Source organism: Chinchilla lanigera, unplaced genomic scaffold, assembly GCF_000276665.1.
Source record: "Chinchilla lanigera isolate Chin_1 unplaced genomic scaffold, ChiLan1.0 scaffold00083, whole genome shotgun sequence".
Lineage (NCBI taxonomy): Eukaryota > Metazoa > Chordata > Mammalia > Rodentia > Chinchillidae > Chinchilla > Chinchilla lanigera.
The window spans coordinates 3,790,211-3,805,253 of NW_004955484.1; the positions used below are offsets into that span (position 1 = coordinate 3,790,211).

General features: G+C 37.6%; 1 protein-coding gene across 4 annotated transcripts in view; it reads right to left on the reverse strand.

The window, feature by feature from the left end:
* Hydin (HYDIN, axonemal central pair apparatus protein) overlaps positions 1 to 15,043 on the reverse strand; it is a 380,912-nt gene that overhangs the window by 222,315 nt on the left and 143,554 nt on the right. For all 4 annotated transcript variants that reach the window (XM_013503972.1, XM_013503969.1, XM_013503970.1 and 1 more), the window contains exons 12-15: positions 14,630 to 14,853; positions 8,924 to 8,991; positions 2,593 to 2,828; positions 388 to 488 (exon numbers count right to left, since the gene is read on the reverse strand). In XM_013503972.1, coding sequence (XP_013359426.1) covers positions 388 to 488; positions 2,593 to 2,828; positions 8,924 to 8,991; positions 14,630 to 14,853 — 629 coding nt within the window. The remainder of the gene's footprint in view (positions 1 to 387; positions 489 to 2,592; positions 2,829 to 8,923; positions 8,992 to 14,629; positions 14,854 to 15,043) is intronic.

Consider the following 15,043-nt stretch of genomic DNA (forward strand, 5'->3'; position numbering starts at 1 on the left):
CTGGAGCAGGGACATGTTGGGTACATGACTCTTCCACAGTAGGACCGAGGGCAGTGACTTCCTACTGCATGACTCTGCACCTCTACATTGAAGGATGAAAATAAAACTCCAGCAACTCATCACTTCTTCCTGCTAACATCTTTTTTTGTGTGTCAGACTTTGAAAGTCAGACCCATCAGAGAGCAGTTTTTACTGCAAAACACACAACTCTTTGTATCTGCACTAAAGGTGCTTTGCAAACTTCTGTTATTCCTAAAGCTTTGTGCTTTTGAATATAAGATTCTGTTTCCTTTCCCAGGAAGGCAGAATAAATCCAGTGTTCACTGGTTGACAGCCCAGTCCTGGGCTCAGGGGGACCTTGGAAGAGAAGAAGCAGGTGAGTGGTACCTGGCTGTGATTAAGAGAGCTAGCACCTCTTCTCCAACACCCTCCACGTCCACAACCAGCGCCAGTTCATATTTCTGCACAGTGTTGGAGCATAAAGTCACCTGGAAAAGAAAAGGTGAGAAATGCTATTCTAAAAGGTCATCCCTCTCTCTAGGCAGAGGAGAGAGTACTTTATCTATGTATGACATTTTACATGTTTTAGTTCAACAAGTTACACTATAGGGTCAGGGCATGCTGAATGGCTTCAAAGGCCAGGTTAGAAACCAACCGGCTTTTTGTACAACAGATTTCCTCATTTCTGAGGTGGTTTCATTGAAGAAGCTACATACTCACCCAAGGTGGCAGTGGTGGCGGTGGCGGGAGATGACAATGAAGGATGAGCAATATATAAAAAACCTTTAATTACTGCAGTTGAAATTGTTTCTTATACCTTTAGACTATCCAAACTATATAAATTCAGTGTACTGAAAAACACTAGGATAAAATTTCTTTTACATCAAAATAAATGAAAATAATCCTGTGTAGTCCAGAAAATGGCATAAGAAATTAATCTTTTTTTTTTTTTAAACCAAAATCTTGCCTCCCATTATTAGGGTAGAAAACAGGATGCTCCAAAGAAAGGTCCATTGAGGACAATATTGGACCAAAACATTTTACCCAATGTTTTTATTTTCTGCTTTGAAACTTTATATTTAGGCTTTGAAAGCCTTGTTACAACTTTTAATTGCTTTAAAATGATCTGCACTGGAAGAGATACTTGTAAGTAGAAAAAAAGAGCTTCTGGCATGGGTTAAGGTTTTTCTGTCTATAAATTATGTATCAAGTACTAATTAAAAATTTTTTTTTTGGTTGCAGAGGGAATCACTGGATGCAAATTTGAGTCCACACAGACCTGGCTGAAGCGCACACCAGTAAGGAAATCTGAAGCTTGGAAAAAGCTTTTTCAAATATAAAAGGAAAAGAAAGTGAAGGTGAAGTCAGTGACTTGGAAAGACGCCTTGTTGGATTTGGCAAAAAGCAGAGAACCCTAGCAAGACTGTAACTCTTTATTTATGTAGCTGAGCTGCAGTTAGAAGGAAGAAGGTCAAGCAGTTTTGGCAGAAGGTTGCTAGAGAGATACCGTCCTATGTCTTTTACAATCTTCCTGCATTATCTGGGAGAAGCAAAAGCAAAGACAGGTAACACGATGGGTGAGCATTATTAGGTAAACAGAAGAAAAATTCCATTGCAGCAGCACTTTCCATCGGGAAAGATACAGTTAGCGATTCTGAGAAGTAATGATACATGATATCATCCAACTTCATTGGACTTGTAGAGAACCCATGGGGGAGCTGAAAATGCTCAGAAGAGATTCAAGATAGGAAGTGGGATAGTAAGAAACATTTAAAGCAAATGCAGGGAATAACAAGATAGCTAGACTAAATATTTGATGGTAGTGACTAAAGAGAAAATTCCCAACCTTACCTGTGAAGCCTTACTTTTTCTCTTTCCCAGAAAGCGTAAAATCATTTCAGTGTATTAACCTTGCGTGTTGCTAGACCTCACTGTGTGGAGAAGCAGAAGGGAGGGAAGATAGCTAAAACCCTTTTCAGTTAGCTGGTGGCATCAGGAGGCCATGACCAAGGCCCTGGACTGTCCCGATGTCAGACCAAGCACAGGAGCAGGGGTGGGGTGGGCGGGCGGCCTCCTCACTGCTGTTCCTCTGGGCCTGAATACAGAACACTGACAGAAACACTGAATCCACATCCGTGAAGCCCAGATTTGTACTGCAAGTCTGAAAAAGCTGGCTGTCATCTTTGGCATAAATCTGGCTGTTTATTGATTATAAAGGATCCAGGTCTGAAGGAGAGAAGAATCTAATTAGCAGTGAGTTCTTCTACTGTTTTCTATTGGTACTGATGTGTGGACTACCTGTACAGAGCAGTGATTTCACTAGATACGAGCTAGGAGCCACTGTTCTAGCGAAGGCGATGCATCTGGATTAATGGAAATCCACTGGGACCTGTGTCAGTTTCTTTTCACGGAATGTATCTGTGTCTGGTTTCCTTTGTTGCCAGAGGTATTTCCCACAGAGCTACTTCCCTGTGTGAGTTGACAAGAACCCCTTCTGCTGCCACTGGGCAGAGGGAGAGAATCCCAGGGGAGGTCTGCTTGAAGTGTGGCTGCGGGGCTGCATGTGCTGGAAGGCTGTGTACTGCGCTTTACCTTGATAGCAGCAAATCCCTGGGAGCGGATGGTGCCGCAGCTGGGCGTGATAGTGAACTCTTTTGGTTTCACTGTGTGTATTTCTTCACTGGTCCCAGACAGTCTTTTGCTGCTTGAAGCCTGCTCACAACCTGGGATGCTATTCTGGCCAAGCCCGTCCCTAGGGATGCGCAGTTTGAAGGTCATGGGGACCAAAGATGTATTATTGAGCGAGCACATCAAGGTGTGAGGAAATCCTGGAAAACAAAACGAGCTGAGAAATAAAGGTCCCCCCCCACAGTAGGCTCCCTTGGCCATCAACCTCCTTAACAACTGTCTAACCTTGTTAACGTTTGATACAGCTCATCACTACCTAACTCCAAATTGCCTTCACTATTGTTTTCAAGCACATAAACAGTAAGTTCATTTCATGCATCCGTTCAGTGAATATCTATAATGCATTTACCATGTGCCAGGATAGACAGTAGGTATAAGACAATCCCTTTGATTGCTACCTAAGTCTCTCCAAAGAAGCAGTCTTTATTATTTATTAAGTTGTCTTGAAGAAGTGTATTTTGCATATATTTTAAAAATAAAGTACAGAATTTTTTTTTTACACAGAATCATGTTTGGCCTTTATTTTCAGTGCTGGGAACTGACCCTCCCAGGGCCTTTGTACTGAACTACATCCCAAGCCTTTTATTTTTTGAGACAGGGTCTCACTATGTCACTAAGTTATTCAAGCTAGGCTCAATCTTGGCGATTCTCCTGCTTCAGCCTCCCAGAGTGCTGGGATTATAGGTGTGTGCCATGCTGCCCATCTCTCGCTTGCTATTTTTATTTGCCAGTGTGGCAAAGGAGAAGCCAGTATGGTTTTGCTGTGGTGTGACCCAGAAAGTATTAAGACAAGGTAAAATGAGTTCCGGACCTGAGACTCATGAGCTCAGAGTTGATGACACAGTCTTTAACTCAATGAACTGCTTTGGAGCCAGTCAGATACCAACACCGACTTTCTACCTCCCTCAGACAAAGCTGCTTTGTCATGTTATAGCCAGCTTTCTTATGTTCAGTTTGGAGAGGCTTCTGCTTCTTTCTTAAGAGATGTGGATCTTCCTTGCCAGGAAAGAAATATACTGGGGTCCAATTTTGGATTCCCTCGCTGTATCTGCAGCTATTTTCAGAACAAAAATATCTATAACCGTAAGATAACACAAGTGCTTCTTTCTACTGGATGCAAGTCCTGCCTTCTACCTTGAATCCTGCTGTGATAATATACAGTTGGTCTCTTGAAGGACCTTCTCTTGAAGGGTTATGCTTGTATATTCCAAAAGAACTGCTAAAAAGTCAGTTTCTCAATCATGTAATTGCCCTAGCTCATTTTCCTGAACTGGCCTGATAATGGCTCTTCAAACTGTAAATACCTTATCCCATTTTATCTGATCACTTATGGGTTAAATTTTCTACTAAAATAGAGTATATTACAAAAAGCAGATCCCATAGAGTCAGACAAGTATCCAAAACCACTGCTCAGACTGCTTCCCTGAAACCACAAGTTTTTCATTAGAATAAAGCCATCTATAATCTAGCTAGAACAGTTCCTCATATTATTATCCATATACTTCATCTTGCTTGTCAAGAAGCCTAAGGGAATGGGATATTAGTAAAAGATTGAATGACAATTAATGCGAATGTTATTCCTGGTTGTACTGTTCTATTGTGAATGGAAGTGTTTTATGTTACAGACCTCTGTGCACCCTTCACTTAGTATCTGTTAGATGAAAGGTCAATATTTACTTGCCTTTTCTTGGAATAATTAACAACATGACTTGGCAGACTGTTCAAGGATTCACAGAGGCAACTCATACATCTCCCAGTGCTTACATAATGATTGGAAGAACAACATTCTCAGAAGAGTCAGTGTTCTTTCAATTTGCATATTTTTACCCGGTCTAAAACACCCCTAAGATTTCTTGAAGAAATTAGCAACTGAAGATCATAAATCTACTACCAAAAATATTTATAATTCTTTAAAAAGATAGCACATCATTTGGAATATGACCTCTCTACTCAAGAACAACTCCTATCTAAATAGAGTTTTAAGTTGATTAACATGTAAGATCAAAAATTAAATTACAATGGAGACACTGTTGGGTAATCCATTGTATAGTTTAGATAATGGATTCCTAATTTTTCTAGTAAAATAATATCCATAAAGCAAAGGGAACTGTGTTGGCAGATCATTATGCAACTCTTGCAAAATGTGGCTCTTTTGTAGTCATTTATGGAAATAATTTAGAATATAGGTGACGAGTAAACACATACTGTATACACAATCAATTTTAGACAAAATTCAGACTCATATTTAGAAAACAAACATTGCCTACAATGGGGATCTTCTGTCCACTCCCATGGTCTCTGGCATACTAACTATGCCCTCAAATCTAAGATGATATCTGCCAAAATATACCACAGATCCCAGCAAAGAAGAGATAAGATGGTTTCTGAAGAAGAATCAATAGGAAGCCTTCTCCTTTGTAACTGGACAGTGGCTGGTTCCTGCCTCACATCCTGCTATCATATCTAGAAAAACTGTGCAGGTGGGACAGGGGTTTCCAGGATGCAGATAGATGATACCCAAATCCTGTAGTTCAGAATATGTGCTTGTAATTGTCTGCAAATTCCTCAGGTGGGCTTGAACTTTCCTGTACAGAAAGATCACTGCCACAACTCTGAAGTTATAGACAGTAAATTTCCTACCTGGGGTTATCACCTTGTACTAGAAGAGTTACATCTCAGAGTATGTTAACCCTTTGATCAAGAATATCATGACCTATAGTCTCTGGGTAATGCAGAGTGCAAAAATAGTATTATGGATTTTAAATTAGCCAAGATCTCTGAGGATCTTTGAATTCTTTGGTAAAGAGTTTTGCTTTTAGTTCTGATGTCCATCAGATCAGCTTAGCTCTCTCTGGAATGTAGACAGTTTGCTTTACAAAATAATAATTAAAAGATCCATGTGGTTACAAATCTTTCATCAGTCTGAGTCATAACTAAACACTGTCAGAAACTAATTCATCTTTAAGTTCAAAAAGCCTTCTCTAAAAACTCACTCTCAGAATCTTTCCCCTTTTTTAGTTTGAAGAAAGACTATTGTGAAAAATGCGTCAATAAAAGTCTTTAGAGCTTTCTAATAACTGACCTTGCAATTAAATTTTGAGGTAGGCCTTTGAATAAGAAGATGTTCATAAAAAAAGATGTTCACAGAAGCTCAATTCTTAGCATAGAATTCTAGGCCAACAATTATCTTCTCACAATTAACTTGAACAGTGCATTGCACTATCTTTTGGTACTATTGCTACCATAGATAATTGCTGTTAAGCTATTCTTTTGTACATAATTTTTCTGTCTAGTAGCTTTCATCTTCAGTTTCACTATCATGTTTCTGTGTTTGGATTTACTTTGTCTGATTGCATACTATATGGACAAAGATTTTGCTTTAGTTTAAAAATTCTCAACCACTATCTTTCCAAATAATGGTTTTTAGCTATTTTCACTGTCTTCTTCTAAAACTACTCTATTAGGTTAACACTGGAACTTTTAAAAAATGTATTTACTTATTTGGTTCCAGGAATCAAACTCAAGGTCTTATGCTTGCCAGGCAGGTGCTGTGTACTTTGGAATTTTTAAATGAATTTAGTTTTTCATTTCTCCCTATTTAATTTTCATATAGTTCAACTCTTTTGTTTTCTATGCTATGTTCTGCATGGATTTCTCTATATTAGTGAATTGTTAGTAGGGAAGTTTTATGCCTGACTGCCAAAGTTTTGGGAACTCAGTGGAGAGGAAAGGCAGAGAATGGAAGAGTCTCATAATCCAATGTTTTGAATTGTATTTAATTCCTTTGTATCTATACAGTACTCCAATAGCAGCTATGCCAATCCCCAGATCTTTTGGTTCATCTACTTCACACATAAATCTCTAGTCTCCTGCTGGTTTCCAAGCTATGTGGGATGGGGGGAGGTGAAGCGGGGGGATTTCACTGCTGCATCTGGAATCTCAGAGTCATACCGCACCTCGGGCTCATGCAAAGGGAACATATTAAATATCTTGAATAAATGTATTTATTTTTAAATTTAAAAACCACCATGGCAGCCTTTTGGCTGGTGATGGTAATTTTGTATCAACAAAATCTGTTTCGTAGGTATATTTAAGAGAATGCTTGCACTCTTCCAGATACAGATTGCTTTGAGTATCTTTATCCATGACAGTCTGCCTTCTGCTCCCACCACTGTTAAAATTGTACCTGGAAATCACTAGTGACCTGCCCTCAACTTGGCATGCACTAACCTTAATTCTAACTATTTATATTAGAAGCAGCCTTTTAAAAAACTAATACCTGTGCTTTGAAGGCCCTGTATTTGCCCATGTATTTATGGTCATTGATACTCACTGGATACTATAAGTACTTGAAAACAAAAATGCAGCATTTTGAGGACTTGGCATCTGCTTCCTCGTTGCCACATTCCACTGAGATGCACTATATTAAGAATCTTGATGTATTTAAGTGTCTAAATTCTACATAAGAGAGTTTCAGATAGTCTTTGGGCTCAATAATTGGTTTGCCATTGTAATATAGCACTTATATGAACACTTCAAAGCTGAGCTATACAGCAGATTACGGACAATGAGTTAGCATGAGATTTCCTGGAGTAACTGGCTTGGGATGCTTCTTTGGGTTCTGTTTCCGCCCTCTGGGAAAATATGATCTGAGTGTTCTGGTGCTGGGCTTTGTAGCACAATGCTACGAAGTATGCTCCTGGCATGCATCAATTGTCCAGACAGCCCCCTGGACTCAGTGTCCAGTACTTGGAGGACAATTGGAGAGGTCTTGGGTGTACAAATACACTTCACATTGTACACCAATCATATTCATCCTGGAGAGAGTCTGCCTCTCTTAATTGGCCACTGGATAACCAAGATCCATTTTATTTTCCTTAAGAAAAGCCTATCACTCAAATACACCATACTAATTTGTACAAACCCTTCCAGCCATTTTCTTACACTATAGGAATAGGCATCCTACTCCATTTATATATAGATTTTTCTACAGTATTTACCTTATGCCATATAATATATACAAGGAGGGTCACTGTATAAATGAACGTGTTCTGAATAACCAAAACTATCTTAAATCCCAAATGTTATAGGAACTGACAAAGACATTATGAATAAGCATTTTCTAGAGAGCTATTTTTCTCCAAAGTAGATGGGCCTACTCAAAGTGAAGCAAGACAAATGCGAAGCGATAAAACAAAATGGAAAGGGTTATGAAGTGAGAATTGAAGCTGGAATTTCTCAACCATTTCTTCATTATCACCTTGTAGAAGGAAAGGTAAATTACTTTTAAATTGAAACAAATTAATCAAATATGATATAAGTTAGATTTAAATTCTCCCTAACAAACACTGAAGAATAAGATTCTGTTGGGTACTACTGAATCTTGGCAGACTGCAAACCACCGTCATACTTAAGATTTTTTACCCAAGAACAAATTTTCATCTTTTGGGGAGTAACATCATCCCTGTTGTTGCACACGGATTTAGACAGATGTCAAGTAAAATATTACTTCTCCTCCTGCTGTGTGACCTTAGAAAGTTGTTTAACTGTCTCACAGCTCAGGGCTTCCTCCTCTAAATTGAAGATATTAAGTAAAACCTCCATGTAGGATTGCTAAAAGGTTTAAATACAGTACTGCATGTAATCCACTTAGCGGTGGCTAAAACACAAGAAAACCAATAAACGGAGCTTTTGCTACTGCTTCTGCTAGGGTTGCCATCATTTTTATTAGCAGAGAAGTTCAGACAGAAAGAAATGTCTCAGGGAAGCTACTGAGTGAGAAGACAACAACAACAAAAATATAGCCTAGCCCTCAACTAAGAGTGATGGAACACCTGAACCAAACCATGCTCAATTTACTAGACAGCAATTAAACTAGACAGCATCTCTGTGATGCTGCACAGCCTAACTGACAAATTAGAATCTGCATTTAAATACAGCGTAGAGTGTTCAGGTAGCAGAGTGAAGTATGATGTGCTATCTTGCCCCTGGAAGAGGGGAGACAGCCATGGCCTGACAGTGCTTAGTGCCTGGGATATGGCTACCACTTGCACAAATGAGTTAGGAAACAACACCCAAACGCCCTGCCACAGAGAAGGGAAGGAACCATTCTCAACTCTCTTGACTGTTACCTATTTTAAAAATGGTAAGAGATGGTTTGTAAAGCTTCCTTCATCCAGTGCAGAGACAAAATAAATCTATCCAATTTCTAAATTTAAAATGGAGAATTACTCACCATAGGAAACATCACCAAAGTGCAGAGCAGGAACATTAAAATGGAAGGTAGGCCCAATGACACAGCCTCTGAAAGTGGGAATACAAAGTGAGAGAGTCCAGTGAATTCAAGGTAATGGTCAGCAGCTGGGGACAGGGTAAATAGCAACTATGAGGAGTATATCACAATAGTTCATAAAACTGTTTTTCAAGACTCAAATGTGTATTAGCAAAGGATGCTATGATTAACTTATAATCTCATTTCTCACAGTGAACAGAGCAGAGGCAGAGGAGAACAACCACTAAGCCAATGGTGTAGAAATGTGGTTAATTTAGATGAAACTTGTATCATGTCATTATTAACTCATCAAAAAATAAAAGTTATAGTCCTAATCACAACAACATCAAAGACTATCCGTAGTACCACTAATCCCTGTCCCATGCTTTCATAAAACTGTTCTAATTCCATTCGTACCACTACCTCTCTGCAATCTTGGCCAGTCGCCTTAGCTCTCCTAGCCTCAGTTTCACTTTCTCCAGTGTAAAAGAAAGAAAAAGTAAGAAAAGAGTGAATAAAATAGCACAAATGAGTCATTTAATCAGTGCAGAAGTTGAAAGAGCCAGAGAGCAATCACATAACTGAGAAAACTGTGACTGAATGGTGCCATCTGGACTTCAATGTGGTCATAACAATTCTAATAGGGACATTCGCTGAATATGAGGACAGAGTATCTGCCAAGATTTTGCCATAGATCAATGTAAGGATGTTTTATAATTATAATTTTAATGACCAAGCAAGAGTTTGATCGAATTATTCTATGCTCAGTGAAACAAGCTGAATACAAAATATACCATGCTATAGTTAAAACTTCATCAAATTACATATGCAAAGATAGGAGGGAAGAAAACTGCTCATGAGAAATTCTAAAACTTATTTTCATTTTACAGTGTGATTTATCTAAACACTTAGAATATTGTGGTATGTAATGGTAGGAGCAAATAGACATAGCAAAAATATAATATTTGTTCCAATGTTTCAAGGCATAGTAGCAAAAATTGTGGTATTGAGGTTAAAGTACCTGACAATAAAGAGTAAGAAGCGAAATTCTAGAATCCACAATATTAACGTCATTGATATTTCTTGGGCCCAAGAAAGTTTTTCTGACAAAGTAATAAGTAAAATAAGTGTTAATGTGGAGGGCTAGGAACAGTCGATAAATTATATGTGCATGTCAGTCTTCAAAATTAGACATTTACGCAGGATATACACCAGGTTTTCAAATTACTTTTTATAGTTTGAATTATTAGACTATTTTGGACACATGAAGCATTGAGCTTTAAAGGAAGTGAAGTGGAGAAGGAAATTCAGGTCAGTTTCTCTTATAAATTGGTGATTACTTTGGGGATAAAAACCTCATATATATCTTTCCACAGACTGGTTTTCCTTCAGGCTGAAAGAGATCAGAAATGAACATAAAAAAAGACAGCGGCATAGGAACCTCGGGAAATGTTAATGTCAAGAAGATGGCATCAGAGACTTCACCTCCACAGAGCAACTGGAGTACTCATTAGTCTAAGTTTATCTGAGAGAATGCTAGATCCTATTAATCATAGTGGGAAACCCAGGTACACCCTACTCTAGTCAGACAGTGCTAGTAATATGCATACTACTTTGGAATCTTTAAGAGAAGAGAATAGAGATTTTAAAAAATTCATCCAGGAAATAACAGAATTATTCAGTCTTACAGGCTCCTGGAAATTTTTTTAAATGAGGGCTTCATTGATATATGAGTCACACATGATAAAATTCACCCATTTAGTGCACAAATCAATAGTTTTCATATTGCCACAGATATGTGCAACCATCACTACAATTTTAGAACATTTTCATTGTCTCAAAAAGAAACCCCATGTCCTTTAGCTCCCAAACGCTGTCCTTCACCCCTAGACTTAAATAACCACTAGTCTACTGATTTACATGGATTTGCCTATTCTGAACATTTCAAATAAATGAAATCTGCAATGTGTGATTTCTCGTGACTAGCTTCTTTCACTTGTCAAGATATTTTTAACGTTCATTCATTGTACTATCTTGTAGTATATATCCATCCTTCATTCATTTTCATTCATTTTTATGGTCAGATAAAATCCACTATATGAATATATCACACTTTATTTATCTTTGGCTACTAGGAATAATGTTGCTATAAACATGCATGTACAGAATTTTGTGTGGATATATTTTCATTTATCTTGAATATATGCCTAGGAGTGAAATTGCTGTATTATTTGGTGACTTACTATTTACCTGTTTGAGGTGTTGTCAGACCGTTTTCCAAAGTGACTTCAATACCTTGCACTTTCATCACCAGTGTATGACTGTTATGATTCTTTCGTATTTTCACTAACCCTTGTTTTCCACTTTATTACAGCCATCCAAGTGGGTGTAAGGTGGTCTCTCACTGTGGTTTTGCTTTTCATATACTTGATGAGTAATGATGTTGAGAGTTTTCATGTCATTGTCCCTTTACAAGCTTTGTCTAATCCTTAAATTGAATTATTTGTCTTTTTATTATTGAGTTGTAACTATTCTTCATGTATATTACATACAAGTCCCTTATTAGATATATGGGAACATTCCCTTATATATATTAGATATATGGGAATATTCAAATACATTCTCCCATTCTATAGGTAACTTTGTACTTTCTTGATAGTGTCTTTTGAAGTATTTTACATTTTGATAAAGTCTAATTTATTTACTTTTCTTTGGTTGCTTGTGCTTAAATGTCATATTGGAGAATCATGTCCTAATGTAAGGTCGTGCACATCTATGCCTGTATTTTCTTCTAATTGCTTTATAGTTTTAGCTCTCACATGTAGGTCCTTGATTTATGCTGGGGAAATTCCCTTCTCTTTTTAGTTTGTTGAATTTGTTTCTTTATAAATCATGAAAGAATGTTGAATTTTGGCAAATGCCTTCTTTGTTTCCACTGAGCTAATCATGTGGGGATTTTTCTTTGATTAATATATGACACTAATGGTGTATTACACTGATTAATTTTTTTATTTTGAAGACAAAAACAAACTAACAAAAACAAAGTCATAAACAAAGCAATGCAAAAACAGTAAAAAGAATACAGAATTTCAAAACAAAGTGATAGGTAATTAACAATGGTTGTTGTATTACATATTGTTATCTTCAAAGTGGTTATTCATATAACCTGCACTGGTTAATTTTTGTATGTTGAACAAAACTTGCATTCTTGGGATAAATTCTACTTGGTCATGGAATATAATATTTTTTTTATATATTTCTGGATTTGGTTTGCTAGTATTTTGTCAAGGACTCTTTGTATCCATATTCATGAAGTTTATTCATTAATCACCTTACATGTTCATATGAGCATAACTTTACAGTTTTATCTTCCCCCTTTTTTATAGAGTCTTGTTTATGTGGTAGACAGTGTGGAGGGTAATTATGAGGCTGAGTAACACTTCCTGATGCTAAGAAGACAAGAAGCTTGATTCAAAAGTTTGAAGAGTTGATCTCCTAGAGCTTATTGGGAACCTCAAGAGACTACATGAACTGCTTGTCATGATATGTGAACTGCTGTGGAGGTGGGAAGTGAGCTGATGTTCATGCAATGTGCAGGTGTGCTTCCACCCTTCTTGCACTGTACACATGCTTGAAGGATGTCAGTCGTGGGCCAGGATAAGTATGGCGCACCTTCTGAGGAGTCAGTGTTACTCAGATATTTGAAAAATAATTTTTAAAATAATAAACACAGGTACAGTATAGAAAATACTGTAAATGTCTTGTGAATGTCTCTGATATGCCTTGAGACTTGAAAAAAAGATGATTGTGATGGGCTGTCTGGCCATGCCACAGCACCTTGGAGGCACATCCCTTCACTCTCCTTAGGTGTTGGGAGTTGTATTGGTTTAGTAGGGCTGCCTTAACAAAGTACCATACACTCGGCAGCTTAATAACAGACCTTTACTTCTATTATTGTTGGAGGAGTGGGTGCTGATAGGGTTGTCTGTTTTTCCCAAGGGCCCCCTCCTCAGCTTGTAGCTGGCCTTCTTCTCTTTATATCTTTGCCTGGGCTTTTTCTATGTGTGTGTCTGAGTCGTAATCTCCTCTTCTTGAAAGGACACCAATCAGATTATTAAATTCTACATAATTAATGAATTTTAACTTAATTACCCACTTACAGGCTCTATCTCCTGGAGCAGTCATATTCTGAGGTCCTAGGTGCTAGAATTTCAACATTCAAATTTTGAGGGGACCCAGTCAGTCCGTAACAGGGGTACTTAGACAGAGTTTGAGAATAAATAATAATCACTTTTAAGTCACATTTGAGATTCCATATTTCTAGTAGATATAAGATCAATACATTTTCCTAGGATCTTTCAGGCCATATGTGTCTGTCTCTTTTCTATGTTACCTGAAGCCCCATGAGACACCTCAGCTTATAGAGGTAGGAGGACCCTGTTAGCGTAAACATAATAAAAGGCCTGCCATAGTAATTACCAATTGGTTACTGTGGAGTCCGAACAGCACCACAGCAATGTATTTTGGAGATACAATCTTTTTGTTCTGAAGATATATTTTTTTAAGCACCAATAACCAAAATTGTATCTCTGCCCAATGAGTTGGCTACCAGTAACTTATTTTCAAAATCTGACAATCAATTCTGCTACTAATAACCTTCATTTACCAGAAGCACCTGGAATTGCCATCAAACGACTTCTGGGCAGGGGATATAGCTCAGCAGGACAGCACCTGCCTGGCAAGTGCCAGGTCTTGAGTTTGATTTGTGGGACCAAAAGAAAAAAAAAAAAGGCAAAAGACTTCTGACATAAAAGCTGCAAGTGTCCAGTCTTGCTTGACTATAAGTAGATTCTCTTTGTAAAAAATAGGTAACTAAGATAATTTAAAGAATTTCCCTAAAATAATCACAAAAGACAAAGTTTTAGAAAAGTTGTGATAACAGCAAAAGCTTAGACAAGAAGATGATTTTATTCAGGTATTACCATAATAACTTATTTTCTTCAAGCATCCTAAAATATGGACAGTAGTTAGAAACTCATGTTCAAATTCGTTTTTTTAAAAAAACTTTTATTTTAAAGAGAATTAAAAAATCAAAATAACAACAACATAGGCAAAAACAAAACAATAAAAATGATACAGGGCTTCAAAATGAAATGATAGGAATTAACTACCAGTGGTTGTTATATTACATATTGTTATCTTCAGTGAAGTTGCTCAGATTACCAGGTATAAGAATACAAGATTGATCAAACCATTAAAGAGAATAAAAAATAATATAAAAAGTTCAAATTCTTATAATAGTGGTGGCAAACCTACGGCATGCATTTTTTAAAGACAAAAGATGCTAATACATGAGTTGATTTTTCTAGACTAAAATCTCAGTGCTCAGGTTTCACTGCAGTGTTTGGCGCTTTGCTATAAATAAGTTGTTTTGGGTTTCAGTTTGCGCACTCATCTCTGCAAGGTTCACTATCAAAACCTAGAGAAACTAGACCCCAAATAGTCTGTACATATAACATGTGTTCGTGAGGGAAACACTGTGGAAATTTCACACACTCCGTTATCCTGAAGTATTCATATCAATAAAGATAGTTACAGACATTTAAGACATGACCAAGAAAGCAGTGAATAAAAACTTCCGCTTCCACATTTGCTGTAACTGTACCTTACCTAATGGTCAATTTCACAGGCTCAGGTGACCCGTTAACATTGATCAGGAACTCTTCGTCAAAGTGCCCCAGGATGCCAGAACTGAATGAGATCTGGATAGCTTGGACTCCACTCGGTTCGATGATACCTTCTTTGGGACTGAAAACAAAGCAGGCCCCCAAAGCCGAGGTTGGAGGGTTCACACTGAAGAGCGCATCGATGCTGCCCTTGTTGGACAGTACAGCCTGTATCAGTAAAAGGCAAGGAGAGAAAGGTCAGGGGACCTGTGGTCAATTTGCATGTAAGTAAGTGGCTACATTATTTAACATCACAATTAGAACCCAAAGAAAACCCTGGGGGAAATGAAAACTGTGATGTTTTGAATGTTGGAAGACAGGACTTCCAAGCTAAAAATTAAGCCTATGTTTTTAGTGT